The sequence below is a fragment of the Bos indicus x Bos taurus genome, chromosome 8 (assembly GCF_003369695.1).
Source record: "Bos indicus x Bos taurus breed Angus x Brahman F1 hybrid chromosome 8, Bos_hybrid_MaternalHap_v2.0, whole genome shotgun sequence".
NCBI lineage: Eukaryota > Metazoa > Chordata > Mammalia > Artiodactyla > Bovidae > Bos > Bos indicus x Bos taurus.
Window position 1 is genome coordinate 70,666,683 of NC_040083.1, and position 18,669 is coordinate 70,685,351.

The window sequence follows — 18,669 nt, forward strand, 5'->3', positions numbered from 1 at the left end:
TACAAAAACTTGTAGTAATGGTCACATTTACCAAGCATCTCCTCTACTGTGCTACGTGCTTTTTTGTTGTTCAGTTGCTAAGTCGTGTCCGACTCTTTACAGCCCCAAGGACTACAGCACGCCAGGCTTCCCTGTCCTTCACTTCTCCAGGAGTTTGCTCAAACTTACATCCATTGAGTTGATGATGCCATCCAACCATCTCATCCTCTGTTGCTCCCTTCTCCTCCTGCCCTCAATCTTTCCCAGCATCAGGGTCTTTTCCAAAGAGTCAGCTCTTTGCATCAGGTGGCCAAGTATTGGAGCTTCAGCATCAGTCCTTTCAATGAATACTCAGGGTGGATTTCCTGCTAAGGGATGGCAACCCACTTCTTGCCTGGAGAATCCCAGGGATGGGGGAGCCTAGTGGGCTGCCGTCTATGGGGTCACACAGAGTCGGACACGACTGAAGTGACTTAGCAGCAGCAGCAGCAAGGGACTCTCAAGAGTTTTTTTCTACATCACAATTCGAAAGCATCAATTCTTTGGTGCTCAGCCTTCTTTATGGTTCAACTCTCACATCCGTACATGACTCTTGGAAAAACCACAGCTTTGACTAGACGGACCTTTGTCAGCAAAGTGATGCCCACAAAGTAATGTACTTATTATATTTTCTCATTTGGGCTTCCCAGGTGGAGCTAGTGGTAAAGAATTCGCCTTTGCAGGAGACACAAGAGACACGTGTTTGTTATTCATTCCCAGAAGCATATGAAGTAGAGATTTTATCCCATTAGGCCACTGAATGGCAAAGAATTTTAGTAACTTCGCCAAAGGTGTGCCGTTCAAAAATAGTGCAGTGGTTGAGGATGGGGCCATTACTGTGTCCCCAGATCCTAAGACCGGAGTCTGGCATGTTGTCAGGGCTCAGTATGTGATGGGTGACCGAATGGATGAACTTCAGACCCCAGGCACTATCTGATTGGATGAAATTTCTTTGAGATTCCCCGATTGGGATTTTTATAGCAAAATAATAGTTGAAGGAGGGTCAGGTGGGCAGGATCTGGGAGTTGGAGAGCTGTCCTGTCCTGGGGCAGTGGTGACCACCTCTTGTAGCTTAGGCAAGTCACACAACTTTTCCCGCATCAGCCAGGCAGCGTTGTGTGAGCTGGAACTCTGAAATCAAGTGGAAGCCCAGAGGAAATCCGCTCCCCACCCCTGTCATGCAGAACAGGTGATGGCTGAGCTTTGGGGGCTGAAGTAGGGAGTGGGACTGTCTGGACTCTGCTTCTTCCACACACAGTCAATGTGCTGGTGCTCTGAGTGTGGGGGAGGGGCGTGATCATGTGCTCCCAGGTCACTTCCATGGGGACACTTGTATTAAACTTCTTCTTCAGTGTGCAGTGGTGGCTTAGCAAATTTGCCCAGATGCCAGGAAGACAGAACACTTGGGAGAACGAGGTGTTTTTCCAGCTCTGCCTCTGATGTCTTGTCCTCACTTGTGGGTGGGATGTTTTTAAGCCAATGATATAGACAAGGCCACTGAGTCCAGGGAGGCTTCTGGGAGGCCAAGTGAGTGAAATTCTTCCTTGCAAGCAGCCTGGTCACTGGAGCATTTTGTCTCGCGTGTTTTTGAATCTTGACTGAGTGCCGAACATTCATTGTCAGTCAGGATGTCTTTCCAGCCCACAGCCTGAATGGACAGGTGATTCAGGGTCTTTTCCAGGAGAAAGGTGAGTTCATGTTGAACTAGCTGCTAGTACCCAGTTCTGTGTGAGCCTAGTGGTGAGGCTGATGGCCAGAGTTGGAGAACAATGATGCTGTGTGACCTCCAAGGGACTAGGTTCTGACAGCCCGTAAGTACCGCCTGGATAGAGACCTCCACCCCTCAACCCTCTGCCCCTGGCCCTTCCTGGACTTCAGCATCAAGGATTTAGGTGTCTTTGAGGCATCAAGGCTACTCGATCTTTAAAAGGTTGTGTACTTGAGCTGGTGTACATGTGACTTAGCACAGTTGTAGAAGTGGGGTGGCATCCCTGGTGGCTTAGACGGTAAAGAATCTACATGCTGTGTGGGAGACCTAGGTTCGATCCCTGGGTTGGGAAGATCCCCTGGAGGAGGGCATAGCAACCCACTCCAGTATTCTTGTCTGGAGAATCCCCATGGACAGAGGAGCCTGGTAGGCTACAGTCCTTGGGGTCACAAAGAGTCAGACACTACCGAGCAACTAAGCACAGCACAGCACAGAAGCAGGGCACATCAGAGATGAGGGAGAAGTTGCAGGTCCTGAGTGACCTTTCCAGTCCACATTTTCACAAGGTGGGGGTCGTGTAGCCTGGTGGTTAAGGGCATGGTACGGAGCCAGTCTATCTGACTTCCAGCCCTTTCTGTACTCTGTGACCTTGGGGCCAGTCGCTTATCCTACTGTGCCCCAGTTTCTTTGTCTGTAAAGTGGGTAGAGTTAGCTGGTGATGTGACTGCTTAATTATTATAATTATTTATGTGTAGAGGCATTGGCGGAGAAGACAATGGCACCCCGCTCCAGTACTCTTGCCTAGAAAATCCCATGAACAGAGGAGCCTGGTGGGCTGCGGTGCAGTCCATGGGGTCGCTAAGAGTCGGACACGACTGAGCGACTTCACTTTCACTTTCATGCATTGGAGAAGCAAATGGCAACCCACTCCAGTGTTCTTGCCTGGAGAATCCCAGGGACCGGGGAACCTGGTGGGCTGCCCTGTATGGGGTCGAACAGAGTCGGACACGACTGAAGCGACTTAGCAGCAGCAGCAGAGGCATTGGGGCTCAGAGAAGTAAGGCCGTTTGCCTAAGGCCACACAGCCCTTCAGGGCTTCCCTGGTGGCTCAGTGGTAAAGAATCCACCTGCCAATGCAGGAGACATGAGTTCGATCCTTGGGTAGGGAAGATCCTCTGCAGAAGGAAATGGCAACCCACTGTAGTATTCTTGCCTGGAAAATCTCAGAAACAAAGGAGCCTGGCGGGCTACAGTCCATGAGGTCCCAAAGAGTTGGAAACGACTGGGCAACTAAACAGCAACAGCACAGTCCTTCCTGCTGCATATGGGGCTTGAACACAGGAACCCAGCCCTGGCTTGTCTTACTAGAGCCAGGCGAGGTGGGTCGCAGTGACCAGTGGTCCAGCCTTTCCCTGTACCTAGTGCCCCCTGCAACCCCCTCTCTGTTTCCCAGTGAGATCTCCAGTCCCACCCATGAAATTCCAACCCTGTTACCTGTAATCTTGGGAATTTGGCTGCCTCTAGAGCAGAGGTAATTTAATCCTTTGGGCGGGGCACCAACTAGGTGCTCCCAGCATGTCCTAGGTACACTGGATCTGAGCCAGGTACAGATTATTCCATCCCTCCCTTCTGCTATAGAATTTTCTTGAGAAAGGGAAGAAGAAGCAGGTTTGGCTCCCAAGATAAAGGTATGTGGGAATGGCATCCTTGGAGCCACAGGCGGGCGAGGTTGTGCTGTGAGCTGCTGCCGGGGGGGGAGACCTCCATGGCTGTGCTGTTACAGTGGCCTTGCAGCCTGTAACGGGACGCGGGACCCGGTGGAGAGGGCTTCTGTTGCCTGGTGCCTTCTCCCAGATGTGGCTTCTGTGCGACTCTTGTGTCAAGTGAGGGACGTAACCATGGAAAACACTTGACTGGAAAGTAAATTCCAAACACCTTAGCAAGCTCTTCAGGCAGGGCCTCCCCTAGTCCAGCCCCGACCTGCCTTTTCTCCCAGCCAGCAAATGTGTTGTTGTTGTTGTTTAGCTGCTAACTCTTGTCTTACTCTTTTTTGACTCCATGGACTGCAGCCCACCAGGTTCCTCTGTCCATGGAGCTCTCCAGGCAAGAATACTGGAGTGGGCTGCCATTTCCTTCTCCAGGGGATCTTCTTGGACCACGGATGGAACCCGAGTCTTCTGCATTGGCAGGTGGATTCTTTACTGCTGAGTCACCCAGGAAGCCCCAGCAAACGTGTATTCATCCATCATCTAGGGTTCAGCCACTCTCCTGAGTTCAGGATCCTTCTCCATCCACATCTTACTGCTGCATCCCCTGATGCATGCCCTCTGGCCAGGCCCGCCTCCATTTCCCAGACTCACTAGCCCATTCACAGCTCCCTCAGTTAGAATATTCTCTTTCTCTGCTCTGTTTACATTTTGTTCTTTTCAGTCAAAGTGACACCTACAGCTAAGTCAAAAAATCAAATAGTGTGAAAGAGATTACAATGACAGCTCCATTTCTTGCCAGTGTGAATACCATCCTTTTTTCCAGGTGTAGCTCAACTAACCCCTCTTCGGCCACCCTTTCTGGGTCGAAGGTGCTCTGGGGTTTGTGGCCTGTTACCAAGAGAAGTAGTGTTTGGTGCTGTGGCTTTTTCACTGGCAGGCCAAGGAGGAACTTGGTTTGGGTTGTCTTGGTGGAATTTGTGTATTTCTACCAAATACATCAGGGAAGCTCTTCAGTTAGTCCTGTTTTGTTTTGTTTTATTTGAAGTATAGTTGACTTACAACATTGTGTTAGTTTACTATGCAATTTACAATGTTGTGTTAGTTTCAGGTGTACAGCAATATATATATATTTTCAGATTTGTTTCCATTATAGGTTATTATAAGATATTATTCCCTGTGTTATATAGTAGGTCTTTGTTGTTTATCTACTTTATATATAGTAGTGTGTATCTGTTAATCCCAAACTCCTGATTTATCCCTCTCCTCCACTTTCCCCTTTGGGAACCATAATTTGTTTTCTATGTCTGTGAGTCTGTTTCTGTTTTATAAGTCAATTCATCCGTATTATTTTTTAGGTTCCACATGTTAGTGGTTATCATCGCTTAATCCTTTTGTCTCTATAAATACCAGCACCTCTTAAATACACTTCTAGTGGGCCTGAAACTTGCAGGATTGTGTTCTGACGATGTGTGTGAATGACAGATGACCGGGGTCCTTTGCAGTCCAGGCCCTGAGCTGTAGAGGCAGCAGATAATCAGGAGCATATGAGGCTGGTTGGTCTGATGAAAAGAGCGAGTGTGCCCTTGGTGAACATTGGGCCCCATGGGAAATAAGTGAAAAGGCAGCTTGGGCCTGAGGGTTTCCTCCCTTGTGTGTGAACCCACCCTTCCCCCACATTGGGGCCGCCTGAAACTCTGGGAGGTCTGGGCCTTCCCATAGGCGAGGCATGGACAGTGATGCCTGATTTAGCCGGAAACATGTTCCCACCCCCTCTCACCTCATTTTCTGTTCACCTTTTCTCCCTGGTTTTCCAGTGAGCTGACCCTTTGGCTGCTCCCATGTTGTTGTTGTTCAGTTGTTAAGTTGTGTCCTACTCTTTGTGACCCCATGGACTGCAACTTGCCAGGCTCCTCCGTCCTTCACTATCTCCCGGAGTTTGCTCAAACTCATGTCCATTGAGTCGGTGATGCCATCCAACCATCTCATCATCCAACCATCTCTTTGCCGCACCTTTCTCCTTTATTCCCAGCATCAGGGACTTTTCCTGATGAGTTGGCTCTTTGCATCAGGTGGCCAAGGTATTGGAGCTTCAGCTTCAGTGTCAGTCCTTCTCTGAATAATGAATATTCAGGGTTGATTTCCTTTAGGATTGACTTGTTTAATCTCCTTGCTGTCCACGGGACTCTCATGAGTCTTCTTCAGCATCACAATTTCAAAGCATCAGTTCTTCTTTGCTCAGATTTCCTTATGGTCCAACTCTCACATTTGAACATGAATACTAGAAAATCCATAGCTTTGACTGTCTGGACTTTCGTCAGCAAAATGATGTCTCCCATGTAGGGGTTCTCAACAGAGGCTTTCAGAATGCAAATGCCTGGACCTCCCCACATACCAACCCCCACATGCTTCTGATATATATTCTCCCAACAGCCCCCTGTTTTTTGCAGGGTGTGGGAAGCAAGGAAGGGCTGCTTTAGAGGAGTCATTTTTCTCTTTCTGGTTCCTAAGTTTTCCTTTTGTTTAAAAAATAACATAAACAAAGTATATTCTCCTACGTATCCACTTTTGCCAACTTGAGAGACATAAAAAGACACCATTTGGAATTTTGAACTTGGAAATATAACCCGGGTTCAATCCCTCAGTTGGAAAGATTCTGCTAGGAGGGCATGGCAACCCTTTCCAGTGTTCTTCCCTGGAGAATCCCATGGACAGAGGAGCCTGGCGGACTTCAGTCCATAGGGTCCCAAAGAGTGGGACACGACTGAAGCGACTTAGCACACAGGCACGCACCTCAGATCATCAGGCATTAAGCCCTGGAGTTTGGGAACCCTGGTCTTACAGGATTTTCTATGTTGCTCCGATCCTGGTTCATGTGTGGGGAGTGATGCTGGCGATATCCTCAACGCCTGAGTTTTTATGATTTCTGCACATGTTTTCAAAGGGCCAGGGCGTGACTGTAGGAAGTATCACCAGGATTCCATCCCCTGTAATGAATATAATAAGGCCACAGGTTCCGTCCGAGTCAGGACGCCGCTGTTTTGAACTCAAGTGCTGAAAGTTTTACTGTGCGTTAGTTCCCTTGATGTGGTTTGGGTTTCTTCATCTGCTGTACATGTCTCCTAAGGATTCTGGAAGGCAAGATAGGGCTTTCCAAGCCCTCGATGAGGTCTGTGGCTTTGCTCCGGAAGACAATCCTTTCCCCACAAAAAAGAAAAGCTAAAAAAAATGTAGAAAGTGCCCCAAAGAAGCCTTTCCCTCCTGGCCTGCGTGGGAACCGGCTCTTGGCTGCAGTCTGTGGCCCAGGCAGCTGTGCAAGGGGGCTGGGGCGTCCACAGCAGATAGATCCCACACACGGTGCCGTGGATGGACCGTGGGTAAAAATGGGCTGCAGGGGGAGGCCTTGCACCATGGGTGGGTGGCTGAAGGGCTTAGAAAACAGGGAGAGGGCTGGGGGCGGGTCCCGAAGTCCAGCTTTGTGGTTTGTTGATGATGTCAATGCTACTTGGAAACATTTGGCAGATGGGAGGGAATTAAACTCACCAACTTGATTTCTAATGCTGAAACAGCCACTGGGCGGCAGATGCTAACATTGTTTGGCATTTTCCTAGCACTTCCTGGGTGCTTAAACCTTCTATCCTTTTTCCCGGAAGGCATCTGGAGCAGAGATTCCTGAGTGACCTTCTGGAGTGCAGCCCTCGTTCCTTTATGGGAGCAGTGCCCTCTCATCATGTTTGTTCGTTCACACCATGAACTCGGAGCCCTGTGCACACCCCTCCCTGCCTGCCTCCCTATCACGCCTGCCTCCGAGGAGGAGCATGGCAACTGCATTTGAACGGATGGATGGATAGGATTTCCCAATATCTTTTTCTGGTCCCGGAAGTGCCGCATGTTAGGGGAAGTTTTCTTATTACTTGGTTTTTATTTTTGAGGGATTCAGAAAGAAAGGTTGGGAATCCCCAGCTGTGTCCAGGTTAGGTGGACAACAATGGCTCAGAGATGCCGTGGGAGCTGGGGCCAGGCTGGGCTGTCTTTTGTGGGATATGCTGGGAGGTCCGAGGGCTCCCTCCCGGGCCCAACGTGTCCTCTTCTTTTCTGGGGGACACAGACCTGTGACTCTTGGGCAAGTCCCTCTCCCATTCTAGGCCACAGTCTCCCAGCAGAAAAAGTAGGTGCTGAGCCAGCTCTGCTTTCCACCCAGCACTTGAAGCCCATGTTATACGATCCTTGGAGCTCACCTGGGACAGAAGACACATTTTCCACTCCCTCCCTGCCCTCTCTATAAGCCAACAGGCCTGCAAGGAGGGTTTCTCCTGTTCTGTCTTTTTGAGGGAGAATTTGAGGAAGGGGCTTGTCCCCTCCATTGCAGTCTTGCTGGCCATGATGGAGCCCGTTCAATAAATACAGTATTTATATCACTGATGTGAGTCTTCCTGTAGAATTGATGTTCTAGTCCTTGGGACTGTGGGGGATGGGGGCAGTGGGTGGGGCCAGGCGGGGAGGGGTACTTGCTTAGATCAGATGCACTGAATGGCAAAACCAGTCTCCTAATCTTGGGTGCATGCTGAGTCACATCCAACTCTTTGGGACCCTATGGGCTGTAGCCCACCAGGCTCCTCTGTCCTTGGGATTCTCCAGGTAAGAATACTGAAGGGGGTTGCTATGCTCTTCTCCAAGGGATCTTCCCAACCCAGGGATTGAACCTGTGTCTCCTGCATCTCCTGCACTGCAGGTGGATTCTTTTGAATCTGCCCTTTTGAGAGCAAAAGCAGTATGCAGATTGACATGGAGTAAAGCTCCCTCCCAAACAGCACAGGGCTCTTCCTGCTCATTTGTCCCCCATCCCCCTTCTCAGGTCTGGTCTTCCAAGCTGTTCCCTGCTGCCTATTCTCTGCAGGGGCTCCCCAGGGGATCCTGCTAACCCCTTGAGTGATCTCTGCACTTCCTGCTTCCAGGGTGTGTGCCCTTGGCCACAGCTGTGTTTTCTCAAGCGTATTCTGCAAGGTGTAACCCCTCATTCAGAGAGAAGAGGCTTCCATGGCCAAAGACAGATGTTGAAGTGCCTTGAAACAAAGCTCCACAGTCGACTTTCCTGCAAAACTTTCCAGAGTCCTGGACGCACTAATGTACATTATGAATTTCCAAGAGAGAATTAAAATGCAATGAATGGGTGTTTATGATATGGAAATAAGAGAGCTGGACAGCTAGGCAGGAATTGAAACCCCAGGATGGGAATGGCAGTTGGTGAAATTCTGTTTCTGTTTTTTTTTTTTTTTTTTTTTAAATTCTAATTTCTGCCCTCTCTCTCTGCCTCTTCATTCATTCATTTTATTTTTCCTTCTAGTCACCCTTACACCCTGCCTTTTTAAAAGATTGTGGTAAAATATACATAACATCAACTGTACCATCTTACCCATTTTAAGTGTCCTATACAGTGGCGTTAAGTGCGTTTATATTGTTGTGCTCCCATCACCACTATTCATCCACAGAACTCTATATCTTGCAAAACCCCAAATCCTACCTTTTACACAATAACTCCCCACATCCGCTCCCCTACCTAAGCTCCTGACAGATCATGATTCTGCTGTCTGTCTGTATGAATTAGAGGTCTCTAGGACCTCAATCACCTCAGATATGCAGATGACACCACACTTATGGCAGAAAGTGAAGAGGAACTAAAAAGCCTCTTGATGAAAGTGAAAGAGGAGAGTGAAAAAGTTGGCTTAAAGCTCAACATTCAGAAAACTAAGATCATGGCATCTGGTCCCATCACTCATGGCAGATAGATGGGGAAACAGTGTCAGACTTTATTTTTTGGGGGCTCCAAAATCACTGCAGATGGTGACTGCAGCCGTGAAATTAAAAGACGCTTACTCCTTGGAAGGAAAGTTATGACCAACCTAGACAGCATATTAAAAAGCAGAGACATTACTTTACCAACAAAGGTCCGTCTAGTCAAGGCTATGGTTTTTCCAGTGGTCATGTATGGATGTGAGAGTTGGACTGTGAAGAAAGCTGAGCACCGAAGAATTGATGCTTTTGAACTGTGGTGTTGGAGAAGACTCTTGAGAGTCCCTTGGACTGGAAGGAGATCCAACCAGTCCATTCTGAAGGAGATCAGTCCTTGGGTGTTCATTGGAAGGACTGATGCTGAGGCCGAAACTCCAATACTTTGGCCACCTCATATGAAGAGTTGACTCATTGGAAAAGACCCTGATGCTGGGAGGGATTGGGGGCAGGAAGAGAAGGGGATGACATGGGATGAGATGGCCTGGATGGCATCACCGACTCGATGGACATGGGTTTGGGTGAACTCCGGGAGTTGGTGATGGACAGGGAGGCCTGGCGTGCTGCGATTCATGGGGTTGCAAAGAGTCAGACACGACTGAGCGACTGAACTGAACTGAACTGAGGACCTCATATAAGTGGAATCATACACTCTTTGTCTTTCTGTGACTGGTTTATTTCTCTTAGCATCGTGTCCTCAGAGTTCACCCGTGTTGTAGCATGTGTCAGGTTTTCCAGGTGATGCCAGTGGTAAAAACTCTGCCTGCCAATGCAGGAGACACTAGAGACATAGGTTTGATCCCTGGATTGGGAAGATGCCCTGGAGGAGGGCATGGCAACCCACTCCAACATTCTTGCCTGGAGAATCCCAAGGACAGAGGAGCCTGGCGGGCTATAGTCCATGGGGTTGCAGAGAGTCGGATGGACACGACAGATTGAGCACGGTAGCACATGTCACAATTTCCTCCTTTTTTAACATGAATAAAATTCCACTGTGTGGGTGGAATTCTGTTTATCCATTCTTTTTATCACATTCTGTTTATCCATTCATCCATTGATGGACACTTGGGTGGTTCCCTCTCACTCCTAACTTTTTCTCCTTCTCTGGCCGACAGGTAGATAAAAAATGCCGTGCTCTCATTTGTACATTTTATAGGCAGAGTCACAGAAAAAGAAGAAAAAAAAAAGGCTACATTGATTATCTCCTCTCTGGCTTCAGTCCTTGCTGCCTCACTTTGCTCTGCCCACCTTGAGCTTCTCTCAGTCTGTCTTCTGAGACTGCTTTCCTGATCTTGTATAAATGGTCATTCTTCCCTTATCTGGTACTTTGCCCATCTATTTCCTCACTGTCTCCTGGTGCCTGACACCGAGTGGGTGCCCCCTGCAGGCAGATTGGAGAAGTGACGGTGCTTCAGAACTTAAGAGGCACTGGATTCAAGCCTGGCTGTGGGGGTTGACATGGGCTGAGAGGGGGCTTCCCTGGGTCCTCAGTGCTCATGGGCCACTTGCTTCTGTTCTGGGTATAGCTTATTGAATGTGGCCTCTCCTTGAGTAGTCCAACACCTGAGGACAGAGAAGTCCAATGAGTGTGCAGACACCCAGCTGGCCTTTTATAGGAGGATGGTTGAACCCACCTGCCAATGCAGGAGATGCTATTTTGATCCATGGTCAGAAAGATTCCCTGGAGAAGGAAATGGCAACCTACTCCAGTATTCTTGCCTGGGAAATCACATGGACAGAGCCTGGTGGACTATAGTCCACGGGGTTCCAAAGAGTCAGACATGACTAAGTGACTAAACACACAGACACACACACACACGTGTGTGTGTGTGTGTGTCTGTGTGTGTATGAAACCTGAGTCACCTTGTTGGACACCTGAAACTAACCTCACATTGTAAATCAACTACACTTCAATTAAAAAAGTTTTGAGTCAATTCATGTTGGGGTGATGCCCAGATATTTCTAGACATTTCCCAGGTGATTTTGATAATTAGCCCCTGTTCTGATCCTCCCCTTCATTTCCCAGTTGAAGACTCTGGGGACCAGAGAGACAGATGCCACAGCCAAGGCCACTGCCTTGGACCAGGATGCCTTCTCTTGGCTCCTCACTGCGGTGCTCTGTGTTCTCTCACACGGCCACACCCTTGCTTGCCAGGGTCTGCTGGGACTGAGAAAGGCCATCCTCCGTACGCTAGCCTTGCCACCCAGGCTAGAAATCGTGAGGGAGGAGGCTTGGGCCGCTGCTGCAGACCTTCGCCCAGGTGGGTCGCTCCTCTGGGAGTGGGCATGGCAGGAGCCACTTCTCATTGACAGGCTCCAGCTAAGTCCCCAGGGACAGCCTGCTTCTGCTCCCTTGTGGTTCAGAGGCTCACACTCTGGGCTTGAGAAATGCAGCCAAAGAGGATTTTTCATTAATGAGGAAAGCTCTACATATAAAGGGTGATGGAAGGGACAGGTAATTCCGGGAAAGTGTGCTTGTATTTAGGGGCTCTAAGAGACATAGAACTGCTTTACCCTCCTTGGTATCTGAAGTTGCTGGTGTGTTTGTTTGCTTATCTGTACATTTAACAAATATTTATTGCCCCCCTACCCCCACAGGTGGTGCTAGTGGTAAAGAACCAACCTGCTAATGCAGGTGATAGGGGTTTGATCCCTAGTTTGGGCAGATCCCCTGGAGAAGGAAACGGCAACCCACTCCAATATTCTTACCTGAAGAATCCCACGGACAGAGCAGCCTGGTAGGCTACAGTCCATGGGGTCACAGAGAGTCAGACACAACTTAGTGACTAAACTATATATTAGTTTATATAGTGACAACAACTATATATATATATATATATATATATATATATATATAAAACTGAAATGACTTAGCACGCATGCACCCCGTGATTAGACACTATAATAGGCGTTAGAGTGTGCTGTGACTCAGACACAACCCCGCCTCCATGGAACTTTCTGGAACTCAGTGGAATGTTCTGGAAGTCTGTGTTCAAGAACCGTATTACTTAGCCTCTTGAATGAATCCCTTATTGTCATTAACCAGAAGGATAGGAATAGACATTTAATTTTCTCAGCCATTCTCTAGAAAGAGGAAGCTGAGGCTTAGAGAGGTTAACTGTCTTGTCCAGGGTCACACCATAAGTGATAAGATCAGTTCTGTCTGATAGCAGGGCTTGCCTTCTGGGCCACCTGGTTGTACCACCTCCTGCCTCAGGCTCCTGGTTTTTATCAGAGCAGTGATCAGAAAAGGCCTTGGGAAGTAGGAAGCTTCATTTGCTGTAAAACTTGAGAAATTTCAAATATCCTTTAGAACTGAATGCTAGAGAATCTGCCGTCCCTGAAGCACCGTATCTTCCTCTTCCAAGGACGGCACTTTGCATCTCACGTACATTATTGGCTCCCGCCTGCAGTGCACTTTAGAGCAAAGCCTGGGTTTTAAGTCAGCTACCGCCCTGGTTGGCACACTCTCCCACTTCTTTGTTTATAGTGTGTCCGCCATTATTGCATACATGTGTGTGTAAGCTCAGTCGTGTCTGACTCTTTGCAACCCCATGGACTGTAGCCCATCAGGCTCCTCTGTCCATGACATTTCTCAGGCAAGAGTACTGGAGTGGGTTGCTATTTCCGTCTCCAGGGGATCTTTGCAACTCAGGGATTGAACTTGGGTCTCCTGCATTGGCAGGCAGATTCTTTACCAACTGCACCACCTGGGAAGCCTTTTGAAATGCGTTGGAATAAAAACTCAGTTAAAAAGATACAGAGACGCTGACCCCGTCCAGTCTACCCTGGGGAATGTGGGGCCCAAGTTCTGGTGGCTTCTTCTGATTAGTTCAGGGGCATTTTCACTAGTCTGTGGTAGAAAAAAAGGAGAGGGAACTAGTATTTATTAAAACTAAATTCAACTTAAAGACCAATTTGGTAATCAGAAGTAGTCTTGACTTTTTTTTTTTTTTTTGAAGCATTACAATTGTCTTGGGACTTTCCTAGCAGTCCAGTGGTTACAACTTTGCACTTACACTGGAGGGGGCAAGGGTTCAATCCCTGGTCAGGGAACTAAGATCCCTCAGGCCATGCAGCATAGCCAGAATAAAAAGAGTTCTCTCTTTTAGGAAATGATTATAAAACAGGGCAGTGGTGCCTGTAGCTTCTATTGCTATTATGTTTATGTCCTTTCTTGGCAAAATGAAAATTTGCCTGTGGTGTGCCCATTTTCTTTGTGGTTTTACTAGCTGGCAAAGTCCTGTCTGAAAATGACCACCAGTTTGGTTTTCACATTGTTCCTCTGAGCCCCGGGGTTCCTGGGGTGGGGTGGCGGGGGTTGGATTTCGGCTTGGGGAGTGAGAGGAGGGCGCAAAGCATTTTGTCTAATTTACAGTCAGAGGCTCTTCTGTTTTATAGATTAGTTTCTGTATGATTTTGTCTGGAGGTTGAAGGGTATTCCTACCAAAGTTTGGAGATGCTCTAGTCTAGACTGTGCATGTGTTTGGGGGAGAGGAGCAGGGGAGAGAATGCTGCTTTTGCAGGACTGAGCCGGTGATCTTTGTCCATAAATATTTCTTACCTGCTGTACTGGTCAGGGCTCTTCAGAGAAACAGAGCCAATGGGTTATGTGTGTGTGTGTGTGTGTGTGTGTGCATGCATGTGTGTGTGAGAGAGAGTTGGTTCACATGATTGTGGAGACTGGCAAGTACAAAATCAGTGGAACAGGCCAGCTGGGGACTCAGGGATGTGTTGATGTTATAACCAAAGATTAGAAGCAAAATTCTTTCTTCCTGGGGGACATCAGGGTTTGGTCATTTTACCCTCTTCAGGCCTTCACCTGATTGAGCGAGGCCCACCCATGCAGTGGCAGGTAATCTGCTTTATTCAGAGTCTGCTACTGCTAAGTCACGTCAGTCGTGTCTGACTCTGTGCGACCCCATAGACGGCAGCCCACCAGGCTTCCCTGTCCCTGGGATTCTCCAGACAGGAACACTGGAGTGGGTTGCCATTTCCTTCTCCAGTGCATGAAAGTGAGAAGTGAAAGTGAAGTTGCTCAGTCGTGTCTGACTCTTAGCCATCCCATGGACTGCAGCCTACCAGGCTCCTCCGTCCATGGGATTCTCCAGGCAGGAACACTGGAGTGGGTCACCAGTGCCTTCTCCGTATTCAGAGTCTACTGACTTCAAATGTTAATCTCATCTATAAAGTGATACTAATCTCATCTATTAAGGTGATGTTAATCTCATCTATAAAATGTTGCTTCACAGCAGCATGTTTGACTGTAGTTGGAGCCAGCCTGAGTACTATGACCTTGTCAGGTTGTTGACATATAAGATTAACCATCACACCTACTCAAGTGCCTGGGGGGTATGATGGGGATGACAGAAATGGGGAAGGCTGGTCTCTGCCTCCAGGAGGCAAGACTATACTTAGGAAAAAATTAACACATTATTGACCAGTGTGATGTGAGAGAGAGTTGGTTCACATGATTGTGGAGACTGGCAAGTACAAAATCAGTGGGACAGGCCAGCTGGGGACTCAGGGAGGAGTTGATGTTAAAACATGTATTAACTCCACAGGCATTAGTTTTTGCAAAAATCCCCCGGTCTTTAATGTGTTAAGAACATGACCATATATTTCAGTGCTAACTTGTAGTGATGAAATGTAAAAAGTATTTAGAGGAGATGAGGGGGCGAGGGATGGAGGATTCCATGGAGATTTATGGTAGAGGCTGAGCAGGAACTTTAACAGCACAGAGGACTCAGATAAGTGAGGACACAGAAGTCTTGAGAACCAAGTGGGAACCCTTGGATAATAATAATACTTCTATTTGACTAGGTCTCTGAGTTTATCGCCACCTTCCCTGGTGGCTCAGATGGTAAAGCATCTGCCCACAATGCAGGGGACCAGGGTTCAATCCCTGAATCTCTCCAGGAAGATCCCCTGGAGAAGGAAATGACTACCCACTCCAGTATTCTTATCTGGGAAATCCCATGGACAGAGGAGCCTGGTGGGCTACAGTCCATGGAGTTGCAAAGAGTTGGACATGACCAAGTGACTAACAGCGCTGAATTTCTTAAGAGTTTTCAGACCCATTGTTTCATTTGATGCTTGCAGCAACCTTGATTTTTTTCGTTGAGGCTCCCAAGGCCCAGAGAGGTTAAGGGATTCATCAGAAGTCACACAGCTTGCCTGGAGGAGGGCGTGGCAACCCACTCTAGTATTCTTGCCTGGAGAATCCTGTGGACAGAGGAGCCTGGTGGGCTATAGTCCATGAGGTCACAAAGAGTTGGACACAACTGAAGTAACTTGGCATGCACGCACTCACACAGCTTGCCAGTGTCTGGGCACGTCTTTCTACTCTAAATCCTGCCCCTCATCGTTTATTCGCTTTGTTGGGTATAATGAAATCCATGTGAGTGTGTGTATGTGGGTGTGTGTGAGTGCATGTGTGTGTAGGGATAGAAGATTACTCCAGGAAGGAGAAGAATAAAAGTTATCTTCACTCAGAAACCCTGTGAAACTATAAAAAAACGACTTATTTTTCTCTCCCTTTCTCCCTAGATCTTCCTTTCCCTGTTGACCAGCTTCATTAATCCCTCTCTTTCCTTTTGTCGCCCTCCCCCAGACACGAATGCAGAGTCTGAATCCAGATCCCAAAGCCCATTACACAAGTGTCTACGGAGCCCTCAAGAAAATCATACGGACTGAAGGCTTCTGGAGACCCTTGCGAGGCCTCAACGTGATGATGATGGGCGCGGGGCCAGCCCACGCCATGTACTTTGCCTGCTACGAAAACATGAAAAGGACTTTAAATGCCGTTTTCCACCACCAGGGGAACAGCCACCTAGCCAACGGTATTTGCAAGCGTTTGTCTGGAGTTAGAAAGGTCTCTCCTTCAACAGACCCTTCCCCAGGGTTCTCCTCCCTGTGACCCAGCTGCCTGACGCCTCATCTCCGCCACGCTTGCTTACGAACCAAGGACTTATGTGTGTGCACACACACTCAGACATACGCGCACACACCCACACAGACACACACACACGCACGCGCGCTTTTTTTTTTCTTTCCCCTCCTTCGCTTTCTGAAGCCTGGGGAGAATCAGTGACAGAGGTGTTTCATTGTTGAGTGGGTTTTGCCTTTTTGCTTTTTTTTTTTTTAACATTCAAAAGCAATTAATGATCAGATCTAGGGGAAAAAAAAACACCCTGAATAGGAACAAAACTTTTGAATGCTGGATTCCCAAAAAAAAAGTTATGTGGACAGCTTCTTTGAGACTATTTAAAAACTGACCCAACAGGTCTCTACAGCATCAAGATCTAACTAAGCTTTACAAGGTCAAGAAGTTTTATGGCTGACGAAGGATTTGCTCCTGCGCAAAGGACCTTTCCCTCCTAAACTTCGAGGGATCTGGGAATTTCACCCCCAGTCTCTTCCGTTTGTTGCATCTCTCTGCAAGCAAGGGCTGAAATAGTTTTCTTTTGTTCTGAGGGAGCCAGGCGGGCGGTGGGGTGGAAGGGGGAGTGAGTTGGCCACAGGCAACTGTTACGTAGGCTTGGCTTACTGGGTTCGGCTCCTGTGGGTTTGGTTCTGGTTGGTTTCTGTTTAGGTCTGGAGTGCAACTCTGGCTGGTGGCACCAGGAGTCTTTAACAAATTTATTTTTCAGCAGCGGAGAGGTAGATGTAACTGGCAGAGCAACTTTTTTTTAGTACCTTCTCCAAAACATCCTTCCCATCAGCAAACGTTGGTAAAAATGACTCCATCTGGCTGGTTGGCAGACATTTATTTTGCTTTTTAAAAATTGGCCCCTACTTCCCCATTTGTCCAAACGGTCCCCAAGATCTCCAGTCTTGGTATCTCCAAGTTCATGGTCTCAGGGCCCCGCTTTTGCTAAAACTGCCTCTTTAGCTCCTTGGCGCCTGGACCCCTTGGAGGCGAGTTTATGTTTATGTCAAGGTCTGCCTAGCGCAGTTACCACTTCACTGTGGTGTGCTCTGGTTGCATTCTGATCTTTCTGCAGATGATCCTACGTGTGTGTGGAGGAGGGAGGGGGTTACATAAGCATTTCTGAAGCTTTAGCCTGTGTCCTTCATTTCTCCCACTTTCCAGCGGTTGTCTTGATTATTGGGCAGTGTGACCTACAGAGAGAGGAAACCCAGAGTCAAAAGCAAAATTCCAGGCCGGAATCTGGCTTTTGAAGCCAGGCCAGAGGAGACCTGGGCTTGGTTGTCCCTGAGACATGAGACATGGCCGTCCCTGAGACATGTCATCGCTTTGCAAACTAACCCGGGTAATCTGCCATCGGCAGGTCTTCTGAGCCTTTTCCCCTTGGCCATTTGCTTAAAAAAAAACAAAAAAACACAAACTTGGATTTCACTAAGTAATTTTCTTAAAACTGTCTCTTTTTTCCCCCTCCTGTGTGTATGTTATTGTTGTTTAATTGGTAAATCATGTCCCACTCTGGGGCCCTATGGACTGTAGCTTACCAGTCTCCTCTTTCCATGGGATTCTCCAGGCAAGAATACTGGAGTGGGTTGCTATTTCCTCCTCTAGGGGATATTCCCAACCCAGGGATCGAACTGGCGTCTCCTGCATTGCAGGTGGATTCTTTACCACTGAGCCACCTGGGAAGCCCCTCTGCTTGTATACATGATATCTCCTTCGATTGCCCCAATTTAAGGGCAGAGTGAGTTAATCTATAGACAAAGGCCAGGGATGAGAAAGAATTAAAATTTCAGCGGTAGAAAAAGCCACCAAAGTGTGGTTTCCGTTAACATCCCATGTTGGCAGGTCTAGCCTTTTCCTAGGGAAAATGAGGGTTTCTGCCGAATTGAAATGTGTGTAACGGTGTCTGTTACCTTCCCCATTTTTATCCAGGATTTTCCATGATTGCTTTAGGATTTCAGGAGTTGGTGCTCACCAGGGTGGACGGGTAATGAGTTTTGCTTCTTGGAAAGCCAGGTCCAGGGTTCTGTCTGACTTTACGTTCCAGGAACTTCCTGAGAAGCCCCGGTCCCAGAGGGTAATTTTCTGGAGTTTGTTTTACAGGGATAGCTGGGAGCATGGCCACCCTGCTTCACGACGCAGTCATGAATCCAGCAGAAGGTAATGTTTCATGGTCCCAGGGAGAGGCAGCAGGGCCTGTGCAGAGGGGCAGGAGCAGAAGTGGGGGGCGGGGCAGCAAGTTGGGCAAGGGGACTCCTGGCCCCAGTCGGAAGATGCAGGAGAATTCTTGACCATGTTCTCAAAGGCCTTGAGAAGGGATGTCAGCATTTAAGCTCTGGGATTCCTGTTCACTTAAACAGAGCTTCTCAGGGTGGGATCCATGGACCAGTAGCATCTGTGCCTCCTGGGAGCATGTTAAAATGCTGATTCACAGATCCCACTCCAGACCTACTAAGTCAGTAGACCTGCTTAACAGGTTCTCCTGGTGGTTTTTTTATATGCTGTTGTACTACTCTGAA

At 48.1% G+C, this 18,669-nt stretch overlaps 1 protein-coding gene across 3 annotated transcripts in view; it reads left to right on the forward strand.

Annotated features, from left to right (window-relative positions):
- SLC25A37 (solute carrier family 25 member 37) overlaps positions 1-18,669 on the forward strand; it is a 47,606-nt gene that overhangs the window by 24,604 nt on the left and 4,333 nt on the right. For 2 of the 3 annotated variants that reach the window (XM_027549932.1, XM_027549933.1), the window contains exons 2-3: positions 15,833-16,061; positions 18,254-18,310. In XM_027549932.1, the coding sequence (XP_027405733.1) occupies positions 15,833-16,061; positions 18,254-18,310 (286 nt within the window). Of the gene's footprint in view, positions 1-15,832; positions 16,062-16,335; positions 17,496-18,253; positions 18,311-18,669 lie in introns of those variants that run through there. The other variant, XM_027549934.1, reaches the window with a different exon arrangement.